The following is a 26,896-nucleotide window of genomic DNA, read 5'->3' as shown; positions in this document are numbered from 1 at the left end:
TCCTCTTGTTTGGAGTATACTAAGGCGAACGTTCGTTTGTCCTATAACGTTTATTCTATTTCTAACGCTAAGTATACGCGTCCTATAACTCTTAGTAGTCTTTAAGTTCCCTAAGTAATTTATTATAGGGTTTTATGTTTAATTTAAGGCAGAAAAACTTAAGGGTAATCTTGCCGCAGCGCTAGTAAAAGCCTATCGTCGTTCTAAAGAATCTGCTTATACCCTTAAGGCTTAACAATCTGCCTTTATAAAAGTTTAATATCTTTAATGTGTTCGTAAGAAGGTCTATTTTAAGAAGTAGAAACTTATAGAATAAGGTTTATAGGAACTAGGTAATAAAAGAACGGATTCTCCTCTAATAGAGAAGGAAATAGATCTAAGTAGTTCGGCAACTACTCTTCTTAGGTCCCCCTTAGGTAACTTATTCTTTAGCGATTTTTCTTTATTAATGCTGCCTAACCTAATCTCTTCTAATACTTCTATACCTTTCTTATAGCGTTCTTTAAATTCTCTAGTGGCTCTTAGGTAGTCTTAGTGTAGCCTATCTACTTAACCTTATACTATATTTTATCATCGATGTCCTTATAATTAACAATCTTTAAAACTTGCCATTCGTCTTCTTTTTGTTCTCTATACGTGTCTACTTTATAGACCGGTGGCTTAACATTCCTATATGCTAGCTCTAGCATTGTGATATGCTATATAGGGTAGATCTTTATTTTAGCTAGTAGGTTTAACTTAAACGTAACTAGTGAAATCCTCTACGTAATTTTAAAAGGTCCTAGTCTAACATAATCCAATTTCTTACTTAGTCATCGACTCTTGAAATTTTTGTATAGTAACTATACTTTATCTCCCTCCTTAAGATCTAGTCCCTTAGATCTCTTAGCATTATAGTACTTTTTTATTCTCTACTATACTATCTTAGCTATCTCTATAAGGTCTATATAAAGATTTATTAAATCCTTTATTCTTTCTTTAGCTGTACTACTCGTTTTCTTTACTTGCTATAGTAATAACAATATTCTTAGCTTATATCTATAATTTGCCTTAAATAGTAATGTGCCTATTCCTTCTTAAGGTGTTATATTATATGCAAACTATATAACTAGTAATAGCGATACCTAATTATTCTGTATATAATTAATATAATGCCTTAGATACTGTTCTAGTGTCTAGTTTAATCTTTCTATTTAACCGTCTGTCTGCGGATAATATATAGTGGAAGTTACTACTTAAACTCCTTGCTTCGCTAAGAATACTTCCTAGAATACTGCTATAAATCTTAAATCTCTATCCAATATAATCTTACTTAGTGCTCTATATCTTATAAATACTTCTTTAACATAGATTCTAGTAATATCTTCCGCTAAGATTTCTTCTGTATATACTATAAAGTATCCCTACTTTATAAGCTTATCCACTATTACTAGGATTACGTTATAATCCTATCCAGTAATAGGATCTCTTAATTTTGGCAACTTAATAATAAAGTCCCATAATATAACCTCCTATAGTCTCTCTAGTATTTTAATAGGTTATAGCCCTCCATACGGCTTATACCTCGTTAGTTTATTCCTTTAGTAATTTAGATACTCTTTAGTGACCTTCCTAGCTATTCTTTAGATTCCGTTAATAATATACTCCTCCTAGAGTCTTAATACTAAGCCTATAGCTCTATTATGTCCTTAAGTTAGTCCCTTATAGAAGTCTTCCATAAACTGCTCTGCTATACTTCTTAGGATATACTTCGCTTCTTAATTTTTGTATATATCCGTCTATAGGTCTTCTAGCTGTTTTTCTAAAATCCTTTATACCTAAAAGCTTTCTAGTGTCTCGTAGACTTTCTCTAACTTATTCTCTTAAGTTGCTATAATCTTTGGATAATTATACCTAATTAATCTATCTGTATCTTTTCGCAGTAAAGCCCCTAATAGCTTTTCGTTATTTTATAGTTTAGCTTTTCTACTTAGAGCGTCTGCTTGTGCATTTTCTATACCTTTAATATGCTAAATCTCGAAATAGTATTCTATAAGTATCTCTGCCCATCTAACCTGTCTTTAGTTAAGTTCCTTTATTATTAGGAATCCTATTAGGTTCTTATAATCCGTCTTAACCATAAATAGTTTCTCTATGCCTTATAAGAATGCTCTCTATTTCTTTAATACTATAACTATACCCAACAACTCCTTATTGTAGATGTTATAGTTTAACTCTAGTGGTGTTATCTTCCGACTATAGTATGCCACTAGGTGCTATCTATTTTAATGTCTTTATATAAAGCACGCCCCTAGTATATAGTCTAATATATCTATTTTTACAACCGTCTCTAGTCCTAGTTAATAGATCTTAAAAACTAGCCCTTAGGTAAATAACTCTTTAATTTTCTTAAAGAGTCCCTACTATTTCTTTCCCTATACCTATAGTTCTTCTTTCTTTATTAATTATATAAGTGGCTTAATATTCTTTAACTACTACGCTATAAACCTCCTATAGTAATTGCAAAACCCTAGAAATAATCTTAATTATATAACGTTTTTTAGTTCCTGCTAATTTACTATAGCCTCGATCTTCTTTAGATCTATACTAAGTTAGCCTAGTTTAATAATAAATTTAATAAAATTGGTCTTCCTAATAAAGAACTCGCATTTCTTAATTGCTACTAGTATCTATTCTTCTTATAGTCTCTTTAAAACCCATTTAACGTGTTCCCCATGTTCTTCCTTAGTTATTAAGTAGATAATAATATCGTTAAGATATACTATAATAAATTCATTTAAGTGTTCTCCTAATATATTGTTAATACGCTTCTAGAACGTTACTAGTACGTTTATAAGCCCAAATTGTATAACTAATGGTTTGTATAGTTCTTCCTTTAACCTAAAGGCTGCCTTCTATTTATCGCCTTCCTTAATCCTAATCTAATAGTACGCCTATCTTAGATCTATCTTTATAAAGATTTACGCATTGCCTATCCTATCTTAGATTTCGCTAATTAAGGGTAAAGGATACCTATCCTTTCTAGTAATGCTGTTTAACTATCTATAGTTGATACACAGCCTTAGTTTGCCATTTTTCTTTAGTATAAATAGTACTAGATAACCCGCTAATGACTGCGATGGTCTAATATATCCCTTTTATAGATTTTCCTAAATAAACTCTTTTAACGCTCTACCTTCTTCTTTAGTAAGCTTGTAGATTGGAAAGAACTTTAGACTTATTCCTGGTTTTAACTCTATCTTATAGTCCTATACTGCATATTCTAACAGCTTTTTACTTTCCGGTAACTATAGTTTTTTACTATACTTATAGTATCTCTTTAGTATATAACTTAGTCCTTTTTCTATTTCTTTATAGGTTGCTCCTATTTAATACTATACCAACTTAGCTTGTTGTTATATCTTACGGCGTTAAGTATTTTTAATATTAACTTAACCTGTAATCTAATTAATCCTTAGATTATATTTCTATAACTAAGGTATACCTAATACTGCCTCGTCCTGTCCTAATAGTAGGATATTAAAAGACATCTTAATTTATCTCCCTTCAATAGTTATCTAAATAGGTCCTATTTTAAGATTAATAATCCCTCCTCTATAGGTTATTAGATCTCCTAAAATTGTAACTAATAGGTAAGGTTGCTTCTTTTGTCTGTAAGGTAATCCTATTCTCTTAACTATTACTAGTAAGATATGGTTTCGCGTTACTTTACTATCTATTAGCGCTTTAAACTGCTAATCTTACTAATTAACTTATAAATTTAGGTGTTATCCTTAAATTCCTTTAAGGGTCTAAGGCTCTACTACTGGCTCCCTCTGGTCCTATAGGCCTCTACTTTTCCTAACTATTAGCTACTTAATTTTAGTACACTTAGCTCGTTCTTTAGCTAATACCTAATTCGCTTTTTATCTTTAATATACCATAAATACATATTTTCTAGGCATTTCTACCACTATTGTCCGTCTAAGTATTCTTCCGTAAGGAATCTTCCTAGTTAAAGTACTAAACTTCCTTCCTTTTGGACCTCTACTAGATACCATCTATATATATATTTAGCATTCCTATACTATTACTTGTTCGTTATCTAGTACATCCTTATAAGGTATTTCTAATTCTTTTCCTTTAGATTCTTATATATTTCGCATATATCGTCTACGCACGCAATCTATAATAACGTATAGTATACTAGGTACTTTAGGTTAACTCTTAGCTTATCTTTATCCTTAAGTTTAAACCTTTATTGTGCTAATCTAAACGTTATAACTTTATTTGCAGGTACTAAGATGCGCCTTTTACTTCTCTAGTCCTCTAAACATTTCTTTAGATCCTTTAACGTTATAATTAAGGCTCCTTTAATATACGTTATGGCCTTTTCTATAATCGGGTAGTTCTAAATAACTTTTTCATCTAACTATATATAGAAATCTTCCTACTTATTATTATGTCTTTGCCTATACTACTTTTAGTATAGCTACTAGAGTATATATAGTTTGTCTATAAGGAAGTATCTTCTTATTACTATATTATAATAGCCCTTTATATATTATTCCTTAAACCTAATTAAAATCCCTAGATCCTCTTCGCTTTCCAGTTTAGTAAGCCACTTAGCTCTTAGTATACCTACTCTCAGCCTATTAATAATTCTTCGTACTAGTGCTCTATCCTTTATACGTCCTAATATACTAGATCTCTTATCTAGTTTCTGCTCTTACTATAAGGTAATTCTTGCCCTAAACTCCTCTATGGTTTCTTTTATATCGCGTCTTATAAGTAAATCCTTAAAGTCTTCCTACTTCTTAATCTTAGTATTAACTTTTTAATCTTTAGGCTAAATACTATGTTTTTCTAGTAAGTCTTCTGGGTCTATATATCTGTCTCCTAGTCTAGTTGCTATTTATACCGCAGATTCTCTAATCTATAAAGAAGCTTCTTGCCTCTTATTTATAGGTGCCCTCATTCTTACTCTAAAATCTTAGTCCCTTAGATTCTTTAATCCTAAGCTTACTTCTATCTTAAGCTTAGCTCTAGCCTTAGTCTAACTAGGCTTACTTAGTATTCTTATCTCGTCTTAAGAGTCTTAAATTTTACTTATCTCGTCTTAAGAGTCTTATACCTATAGGAAACTCTATCCTGAGCTTATTTGTATAGTTCTAAACTAAGCTACTACCCTACTCTATTGGTTTTCGTCCGTTATAGGTCCTTGGGTATACCTTATCTTATCTTAAGAATCTTAGTCATCTTTTATCTTATCTTAAAAATCTTAAGCCTTTGGCCTTTTGCCTTTATTAAGTACTAAAGTAGTTTACTATCCTACTTCTCTTATATCTTATAAAGCGATAAACATTATATTTAGTGGGGTTTCGATCCCTACTAATGTTTCCTATTTTATAGTGGAATTATTCTCTACCTTTAGTATAACATCTCTAAGGTCTACTCGCTCCCAGTAAGCGGCCCTTATTACCTTATTATCACGGAATATTTTGCCTATATTAAATTTATCGTCCTTAATATCTAATCTGTGAACTAGTTCATTAGTTCCTCTATATCCTATAGGTGCTAGCTCTTATAGCTAATAGCTTGCGCTATACTTAGCATCCTTATAAATTCGGCATGCGTTATTATAACAAAACGCAAAACTTCTAATTAAATATTCTTTTATTTCTCGCAGTATATTATCGTCCCTCTATATATATATATCGTCTACTAGTCTCGTGCCTTTTACTATATAGTAACTCTGCCTACTTCTATAGTCTCTAACGTAATAACTTTGTTTTCCGCAATTTATGTAAGCTCCTTCTTTAAACCATTTCTCTTGCTATAGAGTCTGCCTAAATGTCTTCTACTAATAAGATCCCTAATTCGGCCTCTGCTCCTTAGACCTTTAATTACTTAATCCTTATCCTCTAGGTTTCTATAGTTTACTCTATCTCTTATAGGCTTCTTTAGTGCCACTTAGGTCTATTAGCTCTGCGCTATACCATAGTTTCTAACTTAGCTTTTGTTGTTACGTACTTTGCGCCTTATATAACTATAGAACTCTATCCTAGCCTCTCTTAGCCTATTCCCTTTAGAAGATCCTATTATTAATCTTAATTGCTTAATCTATTAATTCCCTTAGGGTATCTATATCTTCTATTAGGATAATTACGTCCTAGACTTTAGCCTTAAGTCCTTATTTATACTATATTATAAGCGCCCTATTATTCTACTCTACTTATATTACTAGTGTCTAGAACTATATTATATACTTAATTGCTAAAGTTTATTATATAAGGTTCTGGAGTTTTCTTTCCGCTATAGTTGTTTCTTCTAGGTCTCTAAATATCTGCGTAAGTTATTCTGCGAATCCTTCCTAACTTAAGAATATAAATCGCACATCTTAGTTAGTGGTCGTCATTCCGTTTACCTATATCTCTATAAGGTAAGGTTTAAACTACTTAAGTGCTTTTCCTAATAAGAATAGTCCTATATAGGCTATCTAATCCATAGGTATAGGTAACTTTACTCCCTCTTATAAGACCTTAAAGTATATCTGCGTAAGGAATCCTTTAAGCTTTAACCTTTCTCCTATAAATCTCTTAATTAATAGTAGCTTAATCTTTATTGCTTTTATCCCGTTAAGTCTTTCTTCTAACATTATATTATTAGCTATTAGCTAGTTAACTATCTCCTATAGCTGTCTAACCGTTATAGGTTGCTATAAGTTAGTATCTACCATACTAGTATTACCTTCTATCCCTAAAGTAGTTGCTGCCGTTAATGGCGTCGTAGTGGCTGCTTTTGGTGGCATATTATTTAACTTCTTATATTAATACTGTAACTAGGTAGTAATTGTATAACGGAACCTTATAGCAAGAACTACAATAGGCTCATTATTGGGCTAGGTGTGTAGGAAATATAAGTATAAAAGTTAATAACGTAATAATAACTAGTGGAGTAGTTACCTAATAGATTAACTCTAATTATATTCTGAGAATCACTATAAGGAAGGAACTATCTAGGTAGGGACTAAGGGTCCTTAAATACACAACCGTACTCCTATAAAAGTTATTGCTCCGTCTACTCTATCTGCTCTATTTGCTTTATAATAGATCTTATAGATTATACAGATTATACGGATTATATCACGTAACTCTACTTACTATTCCTCGTTATATGGTTCCACGGGTTCCATCCTAGACCGTGCTTGTATTAACTAACTAGCTTCTTCCAACTCCTCTCCAAGTAGTCGTAACATTGTACTTAAAGCGTCCGTAACATGTATATATAGGTATTTACGCCTAATACGATCTATAGCGCCTAGAAAGCTATAGGCCTTCTATCTTATAATTATACTACTATCTTAGAGACTCTTACCCGTATAAAGGTAAGCCTAATCCTAATTATACTTATTAGGGTTTAGAACGGCTCTATTTAATAGCGACGTTAAGCTCTAGTAGAGTCGTTAGTGTCTTTAGAGTGCGTAAAGCAGTAGGTATATTTAATCCCTTTATATCTTGGCTTTGAAAAGGCTCTATTACATATTTAGGTATAATCTATAGCCTATAAATAAGTATATTAAAGGGTCGTTGATCCGGAAAGGGACGTCGCAGGAATATAGTAGTTGTCCGTGCAATTAGTCGGCGCGTGGGTCTATATCACTACTATAACGTAGTAAAATTAATTCAAGCGATATTAAGATCGAAAGAGTAATATAAAGGCTTCAATTTGGCCTATTTGAAATATATATAAGCTCGTTGTTGATTTTATTATAAATTGATCAAATATCACCTGTATGTGGCTCGCTACGTGGGGTGGCTCGCTTCCTGGTCAGCTACGTTATCCCCTAACCCGTCGATTTAGGTCCGTAGTTTATCGATAAGCGCCGGCCAATTAGATTAACTAGATTCGACAGCCATGCTCAGATATTTGAAACCTTTGATATTGCTCAATTCTTATACAAAATCTCTATGCAAACTTATCCTGTGGAGTTAAGTCGCTCAATATGAGGCTGGCGTCAGGCATCGTTCCTGCAGAACGGTGTCTTGCAGATACTACGTTAACGACTATCCACATTGGCATGTGTCGATTCTCAGGCACGCCGCGTAGTGCGGATGGGACATCCATTATGCTGAGTACGGGTATCATAACGGCATAAGCAATGGAACCTATAGGGTTGTTTCGGATAGAGTTGACCATTTACTCAACATTTCAGGGCATGAGAGTGACACGGATATCAACGATGACTCATGGGCGCACTTAGCCCAGGAAGCAGAAGAGGCCATTGCTGAGGATGACATAGAGTCTAGGAACAACAGCTACCCTACCAACGAAGAGTCTCCTGATTAGGGTCGAAGTAAGAATAGGAGCGGACTAGAGAATGTTAGCCGATTGGGGGCTGGCGGCGGGATAGAGCGTGGTAGCGAATTAGGGCGTGGCGATGAATTTTGCTAATATTTGGTTTGAAAGCGAAGATTATGTTGAGTAACAGGAGTGAACACTACACCATCTCGTCAATTCCGGTGGTTAGCGCAGCCACGTCTGCACGGCCTTTCTGTAGGGGAAGTTTTGGTATTTTACTGTTTAAGGAAAGTAAGGCCGAGATGGTGTATGTGATTTTATTTGTGACCGGTGGCTGTCAGCCAAGGCTGACAGAGGCTGCGGTCGTGGGTACTTTGATGATTGTTTGCTGTGGTTAGCGTCTTCGCCGTAAGATAACGTTTGCGAAGACAAGTCCCCCATGGTTAACACTATAAGATGGCCAAGTTCTGGATGTTTTGTTGTCGGATGACGCGCTAATTGCGATCGTCGTCCTGTTTCCTTTGTGGGTATAGACTAGGGGTGTCTTGGCCATTTGACTTGACTGTATATATTGAGGCTTAATAGCCTACATTAATTCGACAGAGTTCTCCTTCTTGACTGCACCGTTTAACATTTGTCGGTGTAGCTCTCTGAAAGAAAACTAACTGTATGAGCTCAACACGTTAGATGGAGTCCAATTAGGGTTCGCTACTGGGGAGAAGGCGAACTTCGGAAGAGAGGGTCGCCCATTCTTCCCACGCCAAATCCACCATTTACTGATATCTACAGCTCTATGAAATTTGACTAAATTGTCAAGCAAGCCCTGAAAGTGTGAGGCTGCAATATTAGAATCTTGCTCTGGTTCGTCTCGGTCGCCTCGCAAATCTTGAGAACGCAGATTTTTTTCTCTCGATAAACCCCACCAGAGCACAATTGTTATACTATAGCTANCATGCCCTCAATCCAAGCCACAGAATCAATTAAACCTCGTGTTCCCCTCAAGAAACAGCCCCTGAAAAAACCTACCTTCTCTCCAACAGCAAACTCGTACACTGAATCCTCTTCCGCGCGCGGCGATTTAACCCTCACTCTCTCGGTTAAGCAACGTTCTAAGAATAAGGGTAGGAGAACCCGATAGCTCACCTTAGCCTTTTTCAACGAAAATATTCTAAGCGCCAACTAGTTATTGTGTTTAATCCATCTATCACGCCCTCTCCATTTCTCGACCCGCAGGCGATGGAGTGGAGGGTCAAGGCGTTCAAATCCATGAATCGTGCCAGTGGATCCGCTCGATGACGACTATCATCTGTCAGGACGAATAATGGAGTAGGTTGCGAACTGAACGCTCTAGATGATTCACATTTTTCTATAGAAAATGACACTCTGCTCAAGCGCAGGCGCGTCTGATTTAGTTGCTCGTTCCTGTAGTTACTATTTACATCTGCTTTCCCGAGCTCGAAGCTAGAAACACATCCGCAGTAATACAGTCTTCGTGGAAGGTACCCTAAGAACGCCCGTCCTGACTAGCCTAGAATAATGCATCGGGCAACCCACAATCACCCAGTCTTTTTCAACCGTACCCACAGCTCAATCAAAATTATTCTCCCTATCAACCCAGACGTCCTCCAGTTCAGCGAAATTCGCGAAATGTAACGGCCTATGCACGCCATCATAAAACCTGGCAGGCGTATCTATCTTCACCCAAACCGGCTTCTTCTCCACCATGCCAAAACTACTGCCCATGAAGCTGTAGTTCCAAACTCCAGTTTCCGGTACCAAGAAATAGCCCCTAATCTTATCACTCAGAAGTAATTGGCATTTCTCTCCAAAAGCGGTTGAGAAGCCCGCGGGGTTGTCGGACATTGTATCGCGGTTCTCTGCTCCCCACTTGTACCCATTCGGGGTAAGGGCCCACGCGGCGAGAGACACGGACCCAGGTGTAAAGCTTACAGTCATGGAGACAGTCTTCTTGTCCCAACTGACGTGCTGTTGCATCAACTTGGCGTGCTGTGTGACATCGCTCGCTTGCATGTACGGCGGCTCGTTCCCGCTCACCGTATGAATGATACCCAACGGCTCCAGATTATTCAGGTACTCGTGCTGAGGAAGTTCTCTTGGAAGTTGCACGTCTCTTGTATTGCCGACTTGGGGCACCATAACGATTGTGCGAATCTCTTTGATTTGGTCGTTGTCGGGTGGCGATGTACCATAGAGGTATCCTGCAACTTGAATGCGAAGATCGGCGATGGTGATGAAGCGCTTGAGAATATTCTTAGGCATTATATAAGTGAAGTGACTTTCTTCTTTGACATCTTCAGAGTTGATGTAAATGTTGTTTGCACGGGTACGGAGGTTGGAAGTCGCAATTGCTCGAGTGCGCCACTCTGTCTTGGAGGCGAATGATGTTTGTTCGTATTGCGAAGTGGTAGTCACAATAATATCTTCACCGTGTACGTTTTGCGTCTTGGTCGTGACGGCTGTTAACTGTTGTTGCTCCTGCTGTTGCTTCTCGATCTCAGCGGCTTGCTGGCGCTGCATTGATGGTGCGGATATTTCCATGCCCAGGATGATGTCGCGAACCTCACTGCTTGTAAGTGACGAGGTGTTGACGTTGTTCTTCTTGCCATAGTCATTCAAAATAAGATCGCGGAGCTGGGTTTCAACTTTGATCCATTCCTCGTCAGATAGCGAAGGCCAGATATGATGTTCTTGAGTGATGACAGTCTTATCGGGACGGAGAAGAAGTTTGGTCTTGTCTTGATTGACATGCAGGGCACGTAGGATGAGAATAAGACGGGAGAAGGCAGTATAGGAAGAGATTGTCTTAAGCCATTCGTCGTACAGGTTGAAGAGAACCATCTGCGGCTCAGTTGCTCGGAGGANCATGTCACCCAGTTTCTCGACCTTCATTGCAGCCTGGAAGGGTAGTTGTAACTCAGAAGCTCGAATGGAGATGTTGGGGAAGTCAAGTAAGTGAACCTCCAAGGGATCAAGCAAGCCTTTGCGGGTAACGATGAGTTGCTTCGGCTGCTCTTCAACAGGTAGAGATCGAATGAGTGCAGCTACTTCTTCAGCAGTCTTCCATTTCGCTAATTGACCAAGACGTTTCTGACCTGCCCAAACACTGGTGTGAATGATCTTCAAGAAGAGCTGTCCAGTTCGAGGGTTGAAAATAAAGATTGCACCGTTGATAGGCTTGGTGGTCAAGTTGCCTTCAAAGGTCTTGTGAATCGTTACACGGTAAACGTTTGTGTCATCAATGAAAAGTTGAACTTGGTTGCTGAAGAGTTCAGAGTAGTTTTGAGAATTTAGGAATTCCTGGTTGCTCTCGGAAGCATATAGCTGCAGACCCTTTCGGATACGTTCACGCAAGACGTAGAGAGCCGGATTGGCTTTCATGATCTTAGCCATCGCTTGCTGAACGAGCTGTTTAAGACCTGGGAAATATTGTCCATAGGCGGAATAGAGGTTGTATGCAAGGTCAATACCAATCATCAAACCAGTGGCAGAAGGATATATGCTCATGCTGTCGGTAGTGTAGTCGAGATACTTTGCGCGCACATATCGCTCAATATCGTGAGAGTCATAATCACCGTAACGGAGCTGTACATCAACCCAGAACTTGTTCGTCGTTGTCGAGCTCATCGAGTCTTTCGTATCGTACAGGAGCGAAGGGGGGGACACGCTCCACTTGTGACTGGCGAAAAGTAGTATATCAGCGCAAGAGCTGTTCATCTTGTAAGACTTTCTGGGATGAATCGTCTCCTTTTGAACAGTCTCAATGCCAAGCGCCTCCAATTCTTGATCGAAGACCTGGCACAAGTCCATCACCACCGACTCGTGAATTTTCTGCCACAAATGGGCTCGGAAAATTTGAATTAAGGAAATCTTCAGCGTTGGAATTTTTCCGTGTAAGAAGATGCCTGTCAGATCAAGCTGGACCTGGAAACCGACGTAGACATTGGCACGGTTGATAGTTGGGGACCACCAAAGAGTGAAGCGACGATTGGGGATCTGATTTAGACCTGATCGCTGGGCATTGGTGAGCTTTTTGAATTTCATAGATTCTTCGAAACCAGAGGCTTTCTCCCAGAAGAGACCTTCCCAAGACGGGAAAGCGGTGGCTTTGAATAGGGTATGCTCCAAGATGGTTTCAACACCACCAAGTGCTTGGATGACGTCGGTTCGGTAAGCGTTCAAATTCCACAGCTTGCCGTCATGTCGCTGACTTGTCCACCAGAACGGGTTACTCTTCATGTGCTGATAATTCTTAAATTCTGTACGGGCCCTGAAACCTTTGTCGAAGCTTAAAGTACTTCGATCCTTCTGGAATAGAGTGTTGATACGTGGAAGACCACGATCCCAGCTGTCCTCAAGGTCTTCAAGAGTCAGGCGGCGGTTCTGTTGGTTGGCCTCTTGACGCTTCTGCGAGTATTCCATCCACACTCTTTGAGAATCGATGAACTCTGACTCCCATGGAATAATGTATCGGAAAATATTTGGAATCAGCGTCTCCTCATCGTGAGACATACCAGCACGATAGTGGGTCACGCCAGTGTCTGTCTGCTTGGACCATCGCTTGTCGCTCGTAGGGATGAGAATATGGGAACCAGAAATCATACCTAGACCACCAAGTTCCTTCGGCGTGTAGAAAACAGCTGGCGGGAAACGAGAAGGCATTTTAGAATTCAAGCCAATCTTTACACGAGTTTGGATTTTCGTTTCACACTTAACGATAGTATCCAGTAGGTTTACCGTAGAAACGGCTGCCTCCCGGTAGTAAGTGAAAAGAGCAATCAAGCTAGTATTCCACTTATTTGCAATCTTTGTGAAGGTAGTTGAACCAGAAGACATGAGAATTTGCCTGATTCGGTTATTGAATTTTTGAATATCTTCCTCGGTTACTTGTAAGAAGGCATGTGCTGTTCGTTCCTTGGAAGTGTTGTCCACCAGAGACCATACGCTGTCCTTGACCGGGAACTCATCACTCAAATTCTGAATCTTGGGAAGAATGCGGACTTCAAAACCACACATCGAGAAGAGGAGGTTGGGGTTATCTCGGCTGTAGACACTGGCGAACGTATCATCCCACTCAATTGTTGTTACGGATCTCGGGAGGCGATTCTTCAGGTCCCAGAAAACGGCCCTTCCAAGGTTAACGTCGTGGCGCATTAGCCTCATCCGCGAATCGCGAGGCCAGCACTTCTTGTTCTTGTATCCAATGACGTTCTCGAAGTTGGGATCAGGCTGCTCGGTCAAAAACCGCTGGATGAGATCGCGAGACTCATCTGCAGTGAACCTAAAGAATACCCAGATGCGGTCAATATATCTCGTATATAACCGAATTGGATGCCTTGTCTCAGTGGGGCGATCTCTAAATTGTAGAAAGTCATTGGGACTCTGCGGTGGCCCGGCAATCTCGGAAGCCCGCTGTAGGCCGAGAAGGAGTAGATCAATGACAAGACCATAGTACTGAAAGACGAAAGCTGAGAATTGAAGACCTCGGATCATACCATAGCTATTGGTGTGATTCATGGACAAGACCATAGTACTGAAAGACGAAAGCTGAGAATTGAAGACCTCGGATCATACCATAGCTATTGGTGTGATTCATGTCCTTGTAGTTGAGCTGAACATTGTTTTTGGAAGTGATATAATCCGCAAGATTGTGGTCCATGATCAAGCGCAAAAGTCGGTTGAGAAGGGTAAGATCGATCTTTTCGTAAACCTTTGATAGTTGTGTTTCGATCATGACATTGCACTCGCCATCCTGGTATTCCCAAACCTTGTCGAGATTGTTGATACCTTGTGCCCATTTGTACACTAATAGAGGTGGTACTTCGGAGTCAGAAGGCTTGATCCATGCCGGGAAGAGGTGGCGCTGGTCAGCCTGATACCATAGGTATTGGTCAAGATAGGCATCAGTGATCTTCTCCATAGGCTCGATGTCGTAAACAGGGTTGATTGTACTATAATTGTCGTTCATATCAATTCCGACTTCCTTGAAGGCACGTTGCGTGAGCAAGAAGCGCTTGATTCTAGCCAAAGTAGTTCCGGGAGAGTCATAGGCTTGTTCGATTAAAGCCAACTCTTCTCTTTGGCTCTGGTTGAGACGGCCTTTGACAGAGTAGGCCTCTCGGAGTCGTTCTAAAGCAAGTATAAGAATTTTGGTGTCATGTTTGTAAGAGACACTAGGGAAGGGAATAGGCTGGAATTTCCTCGATTCAAGCCAGTGAACGGTGGTCGTGTAAATAGCAACGGCTTCCTCAGAGGAGACGTATGGGCCATCCTTCATATAGTTGTGCTGTCTTTCCTGCTCAGCCTTCAACCAAAGACGAGTCAGACGACCCAAATTCTTCTTCGCAACAGTCTTGTCAACCGTAGCACCTCTTCGGATCCGTTCGCGGTTGTAATGTGCGACGGAAATCCACCAATCAGCCTTGCTCTTCACGTAACGGAGAATGATGTTTTCGATGGGAGCAGGAAGACCGGGTACCTTCCATGGAATATTACTCTTCCAGCATCTCCAAGCTTCTGAAAGATGCTGTAAAACGGTATTAACTTTATTCTGCTTGATACCTTCCGGCATCATATCCATCAGATCTGCCATAACTGATGCTCGGAGTTCAAGGTCGAAATGCGATTCTACACGCTGCTTCGTAACGGTCTTCGCAACGCCCTTGCTGTGACGGCCTTCGAATTGACGTGAAAGTAAATTTCCCAGCCAGCGCTCGAGAAGAGGGATAATCCCCCTCATGAAAAAGAGCCAGACCCTCCAAGCGGGTGCCCAGAAGCCGCATCCAGGTCCTTTGCCAACCGGACCAGAGTTGAATCGGTAGTAGATCAAATGCTTCAAATCTTTGCAAGATCGAATTTGATGCATGAGCTTGTACTTGTATCGGTACATACCGGTCAGTTGACCAACATGGTTGAAAGCATAAAGAATACCGTCCGCAAGTTGGAATGCATCAATATTGCCAAGACGGTATTGTACTTGAGCATCAACAATCAGCTTCGTCAGGCGTAGAATCTCTCGCATCAAGTGGAATGCATTTCCGAAACGCGACTTCTTCCGTTCTTTTGTTGTCAAAGTCTTAATGGGCTTTAAGTTGAAATTGTAGTCGAGATGCAGGTATGTTAGATTCTTTCGATGAATTAGCAAGTTCAGCATATTGAAGCCCTGCCTGCAGACTTGAAGACCCGCTTCAACCCAATCGATAGTTGTCTGCTGGAAGAACTTTGTTGATTTGAGGGACCGCATTAGGTTCTGTTTATTTTGAGCCTTGGGGGCCTTCTTGTGGAGTTCGTTAAGAACGAATGTCTTCAGAAGCTTCTGGTAAGAGACCCGGACTTTGACGGGTTGGCCCTGAGGAACGTGCTCAAGATACCATTGTTTTACTAGCGGCACATCCTGAGCCCTTACCATCCTGCCGGAACGTCTATCGAAGGGATATGGTGCCCACCACAGAGCAATAGCCGGCGATGTCTCATCGGTGTAAAGCTCCTCATCAGCCAAGAATGGCTCCACCTCGCCAGGTAGCTCAAACTCGTCATCCTCGTTATTACCAAATCCAAATATCTCATCCTCGTGGCTGACCGTAAGATTTTTTGGAGCGACTGACCGGGAAGAGATGGGGTTGATGACGGGGTCAAAGTAGAAAGCCGGGAGACTCGGGTCTTCGGCGCGGACATAAACGACCTGGGGGTAAGAATACCAAGAAAGCTTTACGCTTCGCGGAAGTGAGTTGTAGAGGAAGGGGAAAGAGACGCGGTATTCGGTACGGATTGGGGCGCGGAAGATGATGCGATCGATGGCGTTGAACTCTCCAAAGTCCTCGTCGTTCGGGTCAACGTCCTTGTAGAGAGGCTCAAACCTAGGACCACCCGGTATAGCAACGTTCAAAGCTTTAGCAGTGAGGAAGCTACTCAAGTCGAACATATGGAAGTAGTTTTTATCGACTAAGTCGCTTAACAGTGGACGACTTAGTCGATGTAATGTAGCCATTTGCGGCAGAGTAAGGTTCCACTCCTTGTAACTTGGACCATTTACGTGTGGCGTATCAATCAGCGGTCTGTGTTCATAGAACCAGTCGTATACAGGTCCATCCTCGTTTTCATCAAGTTCCATCTGAATAGGTTCCAGGGGCTCGACGTCCTCGATATTTTCAGACCAGGACAACGGCGGCTCCTCGTCGTCGAAAGGTGGGAACCTCATTCTCTTGAAATGCCTTCTATCACTCTTTTCGCGACGCATGCACACCCACATCGTCGCCCACTGCGCGTGAAACACTGGCTCGATAACCCTTGGTATCTCGTTTACCAGCGTCAGGCAGCCGTTGACGTGATACAGTACCTTGACTTCTCTGGCACTCTCCCACGGCATGGGCATGTTCTCCAGCAGCTTAAGCACAGCATGAGGCATGAACTTCAGCGCTCCAAGGTAGCTCCTCTTATCACTGCTGAACTTCTTCTGTGACACATCTCCGATATCTTTCACGATCTTTCGCAGATGCTCAGGGGGCATATCCGCCTTTTGTGTCTCGATGAATCCACCCTTCCGCTTCTCCCCGAACCTCTGTTTCTGCATGCGAAGCCATTCTTTCTTCTTCTGCGCGAACTTCGCGACTTGCGGGTCGGCGGGGGGTCGATATCCAGGAGGCGGAGGGGCGAGGGACATTCCCGGTGGAGCACCGGGAGGAGGGGGAGGTCCCCAGCCCGGGGGCGGTGGAGGAGGGAGGGACGACATGATTTCGTGATGGAAGAAATCGTTGGCGAAGGTTGAAAGTCGAGCTTTAAAGTATAGGGTGAAGATGCAAGGCCCGGGTGAGCACTACTCGCTCAAAAGCGCGCTCAAGGCACGCGTGGGAAGATTATTACAATCTCAGACTTTAAGCAGAGATGAAAGAAAGAGAATGAAATCACCTTCTTCACCTCTCGCGATGGAGGGAGTTGCTGTTTGGAAGAAAACAGTGGCGGCCTGCTCCAGTCGCGCGACGAATCTTTTGCGACGGGCTTGGCGTCACGAAAATCCCGAAGAGGCAAAGCGCGGCTCAAAAGTTTAGCGAGCATTAGCAACTCACGCCCACACATCTCACTGCGATATTCAGACGACGTGACGACCCTCGACCCTAACGACTCCTCCATCGATATCCATAAATCTCCGTCAAGATGCCTTCTACAAGATTGACATATGTAAGTTGCTGATGCCTTGGAACCCCAATTTTGAGTTGCATTGGGCCACGATCACTGACAAATTTCTCTAACAGCGCAGGAGGCAACCGTAAGAACTCCATATCCTGACCGCCATACCGCCATCATCTATGAATTTGACGCCCTTTCAGCATAAAATATTCGGAGGATCCATATAACTGACATTTCGGGTGCAGGTACAATACCAAGTCGAACAACGTCCGCGTCATTAAGACCCCGGGCGGCAAGCTACGATACCTCCACATCAAGAAGAAGGGAAGCGCACCAAAATGCGGTGACTGTGGATTGAAGCTCCCAGGCGTAAGTGGCATACTCTCATTACATGGCAGATGTGCTTGGAAACAGACTATCACAAAGCTGGAAGAGGGTCGAAAATCCTACGAATCGATTGCGCAGCACAGTATATCGATGGCCTTTGTGGGACACAAAATTGACATTGAATCGGCCTACAGATCCCAGCCCTTCGGCCCCGTGAATACGCTACCGTCTCTCGTCCCAAGAAAACCGTTCAGCGCGCCTACGGCGGCTCGCGCTGCGCAAACTGCGTCAAGGATCGCGTCGTGCGAGCTTTCCTCATCGAAGAGCAGAAGATCGTCAAGAAGGTGCTCAAAGAATCACAACAAAAGAAACGCTAAGGGAAGGTAGTGCATGAGGGGGATAGATGTTGAAAATGAAGAATATCAGTGTTTACTTGCATTGTCGGTTCTCTGCCGGGTTCATTATGGCTACTTTGGGACTGGAAGGAGCGAGCTTTCACATCATGTCGTCGTTGTCCAGAGGGGGGAACCTGAGCTGCGCGGAACCGTAGGGATCAGCTCGACAATTGACACTTGAACAAATTCACATGTTCGACTTTATGGCTATTGCTTTGAGTGATGCATAGGACATGTCAAAAAGCATTGCTGACTTGATAGATTTAGCGTCGCAGAGCTCATGAAATTAGAAGACAGGTAATTTGGCCTAGCACGAACCTCGTCGATCACAATATGACAGAGCTTCCTCATACTGATGGCGGAGCAGTCCGTAGACTAATCAATTGGATGATTGTTAGGCCCCAACCTCAGCGTGCGACCTCTAAAGCCATTTTGTAATCTCATGGCGTGGCTAATGCTACAGCCGATGAGAAGTTGAACCCCGTTAAGAGGGTATCTTCATATCATACCTGTGGAAGCTCTCCTCGGGGAGGTAGGTATCTCATCACCCGTTAGGGTCGATAAGAATATGGCTCGTGCATATAACAAGGAACCGTACTCAATCCATGCCTCCTAATTGGCCGAAATCTTATCGATAACATAGGACGATAATTGACGGATGATGGGATAAAGTAGTTTGGATACTTCCGTAACTAATCCACAGAACGGCTGCTATTTTCGGCCATGGCGCAAATCTATTTAATGTTCTTACAATAATTCCATTAGTTACTCCTCCAAAGTAATGGAAAGAAGAGTGCGAATACTCGGTCAAGATTACTTTGGATTTTTGAAAAGGCTACCCGAGCAGCGCACTTCGAATGTTGACAGCGAGACTTAGTAGGTGAAGAATGAGGAGCTCCATCGCTCACCCTCTCGTGTGGGGGCGTCCACGAATAGGCTTCTAGAGGTTTAGCTATGAAGAAAATCTTTTTGGTGATACTAGCGTGAAGTCGAATTGTAGCAATGATAGCGTTTAGATGAGAATCTACGAGCCTTATAATGCAGAATGAAAATACTTTCAAATAGGGGAAATGCCTGCAGGCCAGTTTAAAGCAATCAACTGGAAGTTTGTTGAAACGCGAAATCTTGTAGTAATTTATAATATTCGCATAGTTCTAGTATCTCGTGAAGCTTATCCAATCTTCCGAGGCCCACCTCGTTTAATCAAGTTGACAGCAAACATCTTGACCACTATTTTAGTATTTTTATATAGTTTTAGAGTATATTAATAATCTCCTATACTATTCTTGCTAGCCCCTTTATACTATTTTTAAAGTCTTATGGAGTGAAGAAGTTCTTAAATATTCTTGTTTGTAGTTTTGGCATTTGCGTGGCAACGATTAAACGTGCAATAGACAAACGCCAACTTGCCGAGACCTTCGTCAGATTTTCTCCCAGAAGGAAAAAGTTAACACAGGCTGAACCTGTATATATAAGTGGAATAAGGTAACGTTTGTTCGGATCCACATGCCTAGCAGTGCCCTGGCTGTGCCCTGGCTAGGGAAAAGTGTTACGAAAAACCATACATATAAGATGCAAAAGAAAGAACTTCCTCCCCCACGTGGGCTATCCACGAACCTCCTGATTTCATCCAGATGGACTGGATAACAGTCAGACGCGCTAGCCAATTGCGCCATGGAGGAAATGCCATATATAATCTAAATGCTTGATTTGATTATTAAGGACCCGGGAGCAATTTTCCATATATAATCCTTTGTAAAAATTGTGATGAAATTGAAAGAATTTTCATTGGATCTAGACTCCTTACCGCCTGTCAGAGCCCAGGCTAACGCACCCCACCCCTGTTAGAGAAACAGCAAAATAAACATATTGTTCTTATTGACGCATTATCGTAGTTGATACACGTTTAGATCACATTAATCTTCAAAGCGTCTATTAAATTGTGGAGGTGGGATCCTAGATAGATGCGACTTGTCGAGTCGGTTGATTTCTAGATTTGGCATCAGTATCTAAGCATTACCCAAAGCTTTGGGGGTAGAGCTTGTCCCACAACAAATATGGTCATCGATAATAGTACTCAAACACCCAGGAAGAGGTATTCAAGGATATAGGTTGGCCAACAACGAATTCGTGTGGAGGCTGTTTTATAATTGTATACCACTATCATGCTCTCTCAAAATCTTCATAACCCATACAGCATTTGCTGATCAAGGAAAGAAGAAGCGAGGAAAGAAAAAGAAAAGAAAAACTAGCGCGAAAGTATGATCTTCACTGTGGTATATCCTGTCTTTGACTGATAAGAGAAGAAGGAGAGGGAGAAGGAGAAAAATCGAAAGTGAAATCTCTCAAGAAACGAAAATATTCGCCCAATGACGTTCGACGAGCCCTTCAAGCGATGTTTATATTCTCTTACTTTAATGGTAACATCAATAATAATCGCAAGTTTCTTCTACTGTTTTAGGTCTATCCTCGCGCTCTTGACTTAGGGTATAAAGTGTGGCTTCGATCGCTGCGCCGCGAAACCTACCGAGATTCTAGTTTGCAAAGGATGACTTCTAGCTGAAATCCTTTGTCAATCCGCTGTCGTCGCAAGCTAGGAAGCGGATCATAATACTTTAGCCACTTGCCGAGGGTTCTGAGTGAGGATACTAAGAGTGGCCACTGTTTGCTGAACTGTGTTTATATGCAATGGCATCCTGACCATATGGCGGACGCGTTTCGGAGTCAGCTGTGCGCTTCAAAATTTACCGGGCGCACTACTTACCCTTCTTGATCATCGCTTCCGTCCTTTGCCAACTATTCGATCGAAATGCCGCGGTTCAAGAGTGTTGAGGTGCTGTCGTTGGTTTTGGCTCCAGTCCCGGGAACGGAAGGAGAGCAAATATGTCGTCTCGCGGAGCACGTATGTCGTGCCCACTCCCCACTGCAAATAACATGTGTCTTGTGTATTGATCTGCCTTGAATGTAAAACCCTCAATATGTTCCCGTATCAAGGGCTCGCTGGGAATTAGCGCCTTTGAGCGATTGGTTGAAATGCTTAAATTAAGCTGATAGAATCCACCTTCTACTTCCTAAGATCCTGAGAGTTGTGCGAATTCTGCGCACAGGTTTAGACCGACAACAATCCAAAACTCCTTTCTTCTGTCGCTAAATACATTAGAACCGGCCGAACCTTCTAATCTCTGAATACAACTGTCACTGTAGTGCATGAATACCTCCTGTAACACTAATCCGTCTATCCTTTCCTCCTCTCAAATATGCTGATAATCGTGTTTTAAAAGTCTCTGGTCCGAGCTATTGCACTGTATACCATGTGAGAACATGGCGTTAAGACAATCTGGATATCTTAAAACTTACCCCTTGCATTTGGATGCGGCTTTAGGCCTATATACTCTCTCTGCATTTCTTCCATCTGCGCGGGCTCCCTTTCGCGCTCTTGCTCCCCTTTCTCCGCGCCCCGTGACCCTTGTCGCTCGACCGCCGGCGCTAACGGCGATGCGCTATATGGATTTCCAGGCCCGTGTATTGCAGCTATACGAGGTGGTGGCTGGGGGTGTTGTGGACCACGAGGAGAATAGAGAGGAATAGGCGGTGGGGCGCCTGGTAATGAATGACGTTGGGCTGTAGGAGGAGGAATATTAGGGTTTGGAGGCGGAGGAGGAGCAGGAGCAAGAGTAGGCGGCGGACCGGAACTTGGGCGGGGAATTGATGCGCGCGGATCCGGTAGTGGGTAAGCGGAACGGTAAACTGGCGGCGCTCTTTGATGCGTGTGTGCTGGCGTTGGGGCAGGCGCAAGGAGAGGCATCGGGTTCCTTGCACCACCTCCAGACGGAAGGGCTGCGAGGCCACTTCCCGTTCCCATGCTTTGACTCCGCTTTTCGGATTTGACGCGCTGCTCATGCATGGTTCCTGGAGCACTATTATACGCAGGGGTGATTGGACTACCCGTTGCGAATGCAACTGAGGATGGAGAACCAATTACTCTGGAATCTTTGATTGGGTGTCCGCTGGCCTTCATTTCGGCTATCTTCTTCTCCGCAGCTCGGGCTTTACGCTCAGCCCACCAGATTGTCATGCTTTGACTCCGCTTTTCGGATTTGACGCGCTGCTTACGCTTTTTGTCTGATGTACTGCCAGCTGGAGTGGTCTGGTCTTCAACGTAACCTGTGCCATACTGTGAGAGCGGTGTTGTGGTGATAAACTGCTCGGCAGCAGCAGGTGTAGCAGATCCACTTGCTAAATCTGCTGCAGGAGTAGTAGCTGGTTGAGGGGCGGCTTGGAAAACTGTAGAGGTTGATGGCAATGTGGTAGGGTTCGGTAGAGAGGTTGGTGTAGTAGTTGGAGGCTCAAGTGCGAATTGGTTCTGCCCTTGACTCAGACTCTCCAGCGTTACCGGCGCAACCTTCGGGGTGCACCCAAAGGTCCCTTTCCTTGGACCCTTTTTGATTCCTGCATCGCTCCTCCTCTGCAGATTCTTACTCCCAGGCGGTCTACCTCTCCGCTTCGTCTGCGGCGCAGGACTACCTTCCTCTCCTGAACTCGTCACCGCGCTCTCGCCCCTCATCTCCCTGATACGTTGCGGTAGCAATTGGCTAACCCCAGTCCTTGCTCTCTTGCTTCGTCCTTCCACCTCTGGAGTCTCAGAGCCCGCAACGCCGCTGATTCCTCGCTTCCTCGCGCCACCCCATCCAAAACGCTGAGGAGTTTCGGTTCCTGTTCCCGTTCCCGTTCCAGTGCCATCGAAACGCTGTACAGCGCGCCGCCTCCTTTTTCCAGGTTTACCTTCATCCTCTTCCTCTTCGTCTTCACTAGGAGCGGCGGAACCGAGCATATCGCGGGCCCGGCGCTGGCGCAACTCACGGCCACCAACGAAGTCACGACCAAGGCGCTGTGCGAAAGGGTCTTGTGTTCCAGGTACCTTTTTCGGGTCATACGAGTAATTGTAGAGATCAGCTTCTTTCATATCCTCATGGACAGTGGGGTCGACCGGGATGCGGCCGCCCGTGCATGGTTTCTTTGGAGGATGAGCATGAGGTGCAGTCTGAGGATGATTAGCTACGCCCTAATCAATTGTATCTAGAAAAATATTGCGGGTGGAGAGTATCTATGAAGGATAAGAAAACCAATCACCTTCGCATCTAGGACTAAGTACTGGTCTTGCCATGCCCTAAGAGCACGTTGTGTATTCAATGCCAAGGCATACAGAGTATCAGTAGAACGGACATTAGGAGCGTATCTGGTAAGGGCAGCGATGAAAGCTTGAGGGTCCGTCATTGGTTTGAAACGGGTTTTAACGAGATAATCAGCAGCGTCATCACAATCAGATTCGGATGGTTCATTGTAATCAACAATAAATGGCAGTGGAAGATCCGGATCTGACAGCTCATCGTCGATGGGTTCTAATGGTAGTGGCGGCTCTACTTCAATGGGAGTCAAGCTTGAATCTTGAGGGGTTTGTATGCTGAGCTCTTTTGGTAATGAAGGCCCTGTCTGGGGGGTTGAATCGGCAATTGTAAATGAACTTTCTTGCTTCTTGAGATTTGGTACAGGTGGAGGTTTCCAGGGCTCAGGAGCTGGTTCAAAGTCCATGGAAACATCAGGGCCGGGATCGCTCTCTTGCGACTGCTCTGCATCCTTGCTGCTAGAATTCTTGGCGCTTCCGCTCGGTGAAGCGCGATTGGATAAAACTTCCTCATCAACATCTGTGAGAGGAAAAGTAGGTGCAGCAGTCCGCGTAGGTCGTTTCTTTCGTGGTGAGATGGATTTCATTCCTTTTCCTCGCCTACCGACTCGCCGTCCTGATGCAGGGGTCACTAGTGGTGACTGGGAATTTTCGGCATCTTCGTCAGCAATATCATCCTTCGGAAATAATGGCGGGTTGGACCGTGTTCCAGATTTAACAGGAGAAGCCTGCGACTGGGGAATGCGCGGCTTCTGTCCTAAATCTTCCAAAAACTCCTCGGGCAAGCCGGAAATGGTGAGAATCGGCTTCTTCCAGGATGCAGCAACTTGCTGCGGCGGTCCACCTACGAAAATCTGAGAGTAGGTGGAAATATTTGACGACGAGCGCGTCATTTTACGAGGGATGCTCAAAGATCCATTATTCGCAGTGCCGTTGATGCTGGATTTTGGGGTGGGAGTATTTGCTTTCGAAGAGGCTGATTTGCCTCGTCCGCTTCGTGTCCGCATAGCAAGTCTCCCCGTGTTTAGTATGCCGAAGCACTCCTGAGCTTGACACCGCGATACTTTCGTAACGGATATCAATCCAGGAATAGGAGAAGCATACAAAATTACATGAGAAGATGGGCCTCAAAGGTTTAGCAAAGAAAGACGAAAATTGTCGATAATTGCGGTGAAGTCACGGTATTTAGCGCAGAGTTGAATGGGCGATTAGAATAATACAACAATAAGAAGTAGAAGTTGGGACAGTGCAGCAGCCTGCAATGAACGAAGAGCAAGGAGAGTCAACTTGATCACTGAATTACCGTGGAGAAGAGAATCGATGGGGATGGTGTTGGGGAGTGTACGCGTGGTGATCTTTTGTCTGTCTGGCTTTTGATGCTCGACACTGAGCAAAAAAGAACCACGCCAAGAAAGAAGCTCCTAGCCAATCACGCCCCGCCTTCCTAGATCCGTCTTACGACGTTTAGACTTGTTTTAGCCACTGAGGTAGTAGCAGCGTAACGAGCTTCAACAATCCACCAAGCACAACAGCCAACGCTCCGAGTCAACACACACATTTTTCTTCGAGGCTTCCCCACGAGCTCTCATATGCTGCTTTCATAATGGCTCCTAAAACTGTCGAGGAGCAGCTTGCCGAGCTCGAGTTTGAAGCAGAGGCAACAGCTCCTCCCCCGCCCAAAACATCATCCAAGGCCCCCAAGACCTCACGGGGAAGCTCAGAGCAAGAGATAGATGCGCTCAAAGAGCTTGAGGAGCTCGAGGCGCTCGAAAAGTTTCAACATCCTGAGCCTGCTCGACCATCTAGCAGGCCAAACACCCCCAAGCTGTCGTCGTCTTCCACCACAAGCAGGAATCGATCACCAAGGAGAGCGGGTATAGCCACACCATCCTCCACTAGCTCTGCCCGTACGAGTGAAGATAATGTTAAGCCGCATATGCCACGAAAATCTGGGGAAAGCACGAGGTCATTCCACCAGAGCTTCACCGCGACCGAGGAAGCTGCACAGCCAGGGAGAAATGCTCAGGTCGCGCCGGAACAAGAACCACCGAAGCAGCAGTCTGGAGGATGGTGGGGTGGTTTACTATCTACAGCCAGCGCAGCTGTCAAGCAGGCAGAAGCAGCCGTCAAAGAAATTCAGAAAAACGAAGAAGCGCAGCGGTGGGCAGAGCAGGTCAAAGGCAATGTTGGAGCTCTTCGCGGGATTGGTACAGCTCTGTTTCCTATGATTATCCATCTCAAACATAGTGGCTGACTGTTCTTGCTTCAACACAGGCGGCGAGCTCCGCTCCCGCGCCCTCCCAACCTTTACGAACATCCTCCACACACTCGCACCACCTATTTCCCAACATGAACGTCTTCAGATCCACATCACGCATGATCTCATCGGCTATCCCTCCCTTGATCCCATAATCCACCAAACTTTCTCAGGAGTAATGGCCCAGGTGGAAGGCGGAGATCTCCTTGTGATCCAAAGAGGTTCCGAGTCCACGCATCGTCGCGCTTCAGAAGCAGGCTTCACAGGCGGATCAAGTGGTTGGAACGATGGCCCCTGGTGGCGACAAGCCGAAAGACGTGATTTGGGCGTAGTGAAAGGGCTTGTAGAAGGTACTAAACTGACGCGGGCGAGCGCAGAGGCATATGCAGCCGATTTCTTCGCCTTACGAGGCGGTGTCGAAGAAGCTGCCAAGCACGCAACTCAGATTTTGAGCGAGAGCAACCCCGTGCGGAGTAGCGACATCTTCCTTGCACTGCAAGCTGTCAGCTATACTGCTCCAACTGATCTTTTTGGCGGCTCTGGTTCTTCCGTAGATGACGCCAAAACACATGGAGTGGAAGAACCAAAAGACGAAGACGAACTTGTTGCTTTCGCCATCTACCTCTATGACCCTATCCACAGCATCAGTTTCCGCACGCTCACTCAAGCATTTCCGCTCAAGTGGGTAGAGTGGCTTGATGCATCTGTCCCCGCAAGTTCTGAAGCCGACGGTCAGCAGCAACTACCGGAGGAGATTCTGGAGATTATTCAAAGCGGAGGTGTTGACCCAAGGGAGTGGGTTGCCGAATGGATGGAGGAAGTTATCAGCTTGGGAGTGGGCGTTGTCGCGCAGAGATACGTAGCTAGGAGAATGGGTGTAGGAGAAGGGGGGATTGGGAGGGGTAAGGCAAAGGAGATGATCGTAGAGGCTGGAGGAGGGGAAGCTGCTAGAGCGGGCATCATCTGAGTCTCGTTTTCCGCTTTTTGAATTAGCTGTCAATGTGCGTTACTTGTTCTGTGTTCGGAGGAGACGTTAAATCATGTATGAGGATTAGGCGTTGCACAGGGCCTGTACTACCTAGTCGCTATCTTCAGGTCGCAGTTGAATTAATGGACGAAGCTTAATCGAGAGGTTGAGAATATCCCAAGCAGTTACGCAGTCTCTACGCCGCGCAAATGCTCATTCCAAACGCCAACATATGCCTATTTCCCCACCCACAATTCTAGTGGTATAACTCCCTAAACTATCGTTACATATTTCTTTTCGGCACAGTCTTCTCAAGTCCACGTTTGTCATTTCCTCGTCCATGTCTC

General features: G+C 43.6%; 5 protein-coding genes across 5 annotated transcripts; 3 read left to right on the top strand and 2 right to left on the bottom strand.

The window, feature by feature from the left end:
• Positions 1-9,046: 9,046 nt before the first annotated feature.
• K441DRAFT_338152 (uncharacterized protein) lies at positions 9,047-9,773 on the top strand. Its single transcript, XM_067641249.1, has 3 exons — positions 9,047-9,401; positions 9,464-9,606; positions 9,709-9,773. Exons 1-2 carry the CDS (start codon positions 9,233-9,235, stop codon positions 9,574-9,576), a joined length of 282 nt encoding a protein of 93 aa, XP_067507394.1. The 5' UTR covers positions 9,047-9,232; the 3' UTR covers positions 9,577-9,606; positions 9,709-9,773.
• K441DRAFT_693767 (pre-mRNA processing splicing factor 8) lies at positions 9,609-17,236 on the bottom strand. Its single transcript, XM_067652669.1, has 2 exons — positions 13,861-17,236; positions 9,609-13,781 (listed from the first exon to the last, which is right to left on the bottom strand). The coding sequence occupies exons 1-2, from the start codon at positions 17,024-17,026 to the stop codon at positions 9,868-9,870; spliced, it is 7,080 nt and encodes a 2,359-aa protein (XP_067507393.1). The 5' UTR covers positions 17,027-17,236; the 3' UTR covers positions 9,609-9,867.
• Positions 17,237-17,319: 83 nt separating this feature from the next.
• Positions 17,320-18,440, top strand: K441DRAFT_693766 (60S ribosomal protein eL34). The gene is made up of 4 exons (XM_067652668.1): positions 17,320-17,472; positions 17,547-17,560; positions 17,667-17,790; positions 17,943-18,440. Exons 1-4 carry the CDS (start codon positions 17,449-17,451, stop codon positions 18,123-18,125), a joined length of 345 nt encoding a protein of 114 aa, XP_067507392.1. The 5' UTR covers positions 17,320-17,448; the 3' UTR covers positions 18,126-18,440.
• Positions 18,441-21,056: 2,616 nt separating this feature from the next.
• On the bottom strand, positions 21,057-24,673 carry K441DRAFT_654723 (uncharacterized protein). The gene is made up of 4 exons (XM_067647731.1): positions 23,274-24,673; positions 22,046-23,184; positions 21,501-22,003; positions 21,057-21,445 (listed from the first exon to the last, which is right to left on the bottom strand). The coding sequence occupies exons 1-4, from the start codon at positions 24,330-24,332 to the stop codon at positions 21,438-21,440; spliced, it is 2,709 nt and encodes a 902-aa protein (XP_067507391.1). The 5' UTR covers positions 24,333-24,673; the 3' UTR covers positions 21,057-21,437.
• An 88-nt stretch (positions 24,674-24,761) lies between these two features.
• On the top strand, positions 24,762-26,738 carry K441DRAFT_654722 (uncharacterized protein). The gene is made up of 2 exons (XM_067647730.1): positions 24,762-25,532; positions 25,600-26,738. Exons 1-2 carry the CDS (start codon positions 24,929-24,931, stop codon positions 26,547-26,549), a joined length of 1,554 nt encoding a protein of 517 aa, XP_067507390.1. The 5' UTR covers positions 24,762-24,928; the 3' UTR covers positions 26,550-26,738.
• The last annotated feature ends 158 nt before the right edge of the window (positions 26,739-26,896 follow it).

Source organism: Cenococcum geophilum (genome assembly GCF_001692895.1).
Source record: "Cenococcum geophilum 1.58 unplaced genomic scaffold K441scaffold_8, whole genome shotgun sequence".
Lineage (NCBI taxonomy): Eukaryota > Fungi > Ascomycota > Dothideomycetes > Gloniales > Gloniaceae > Cenococcum > Cenococcum geophilum.
The sequence above is the reverse complement of the archived record's forward strand: the minus strand, read 5'-3'. Positions and strand labels throughout refer to the sequence as shown.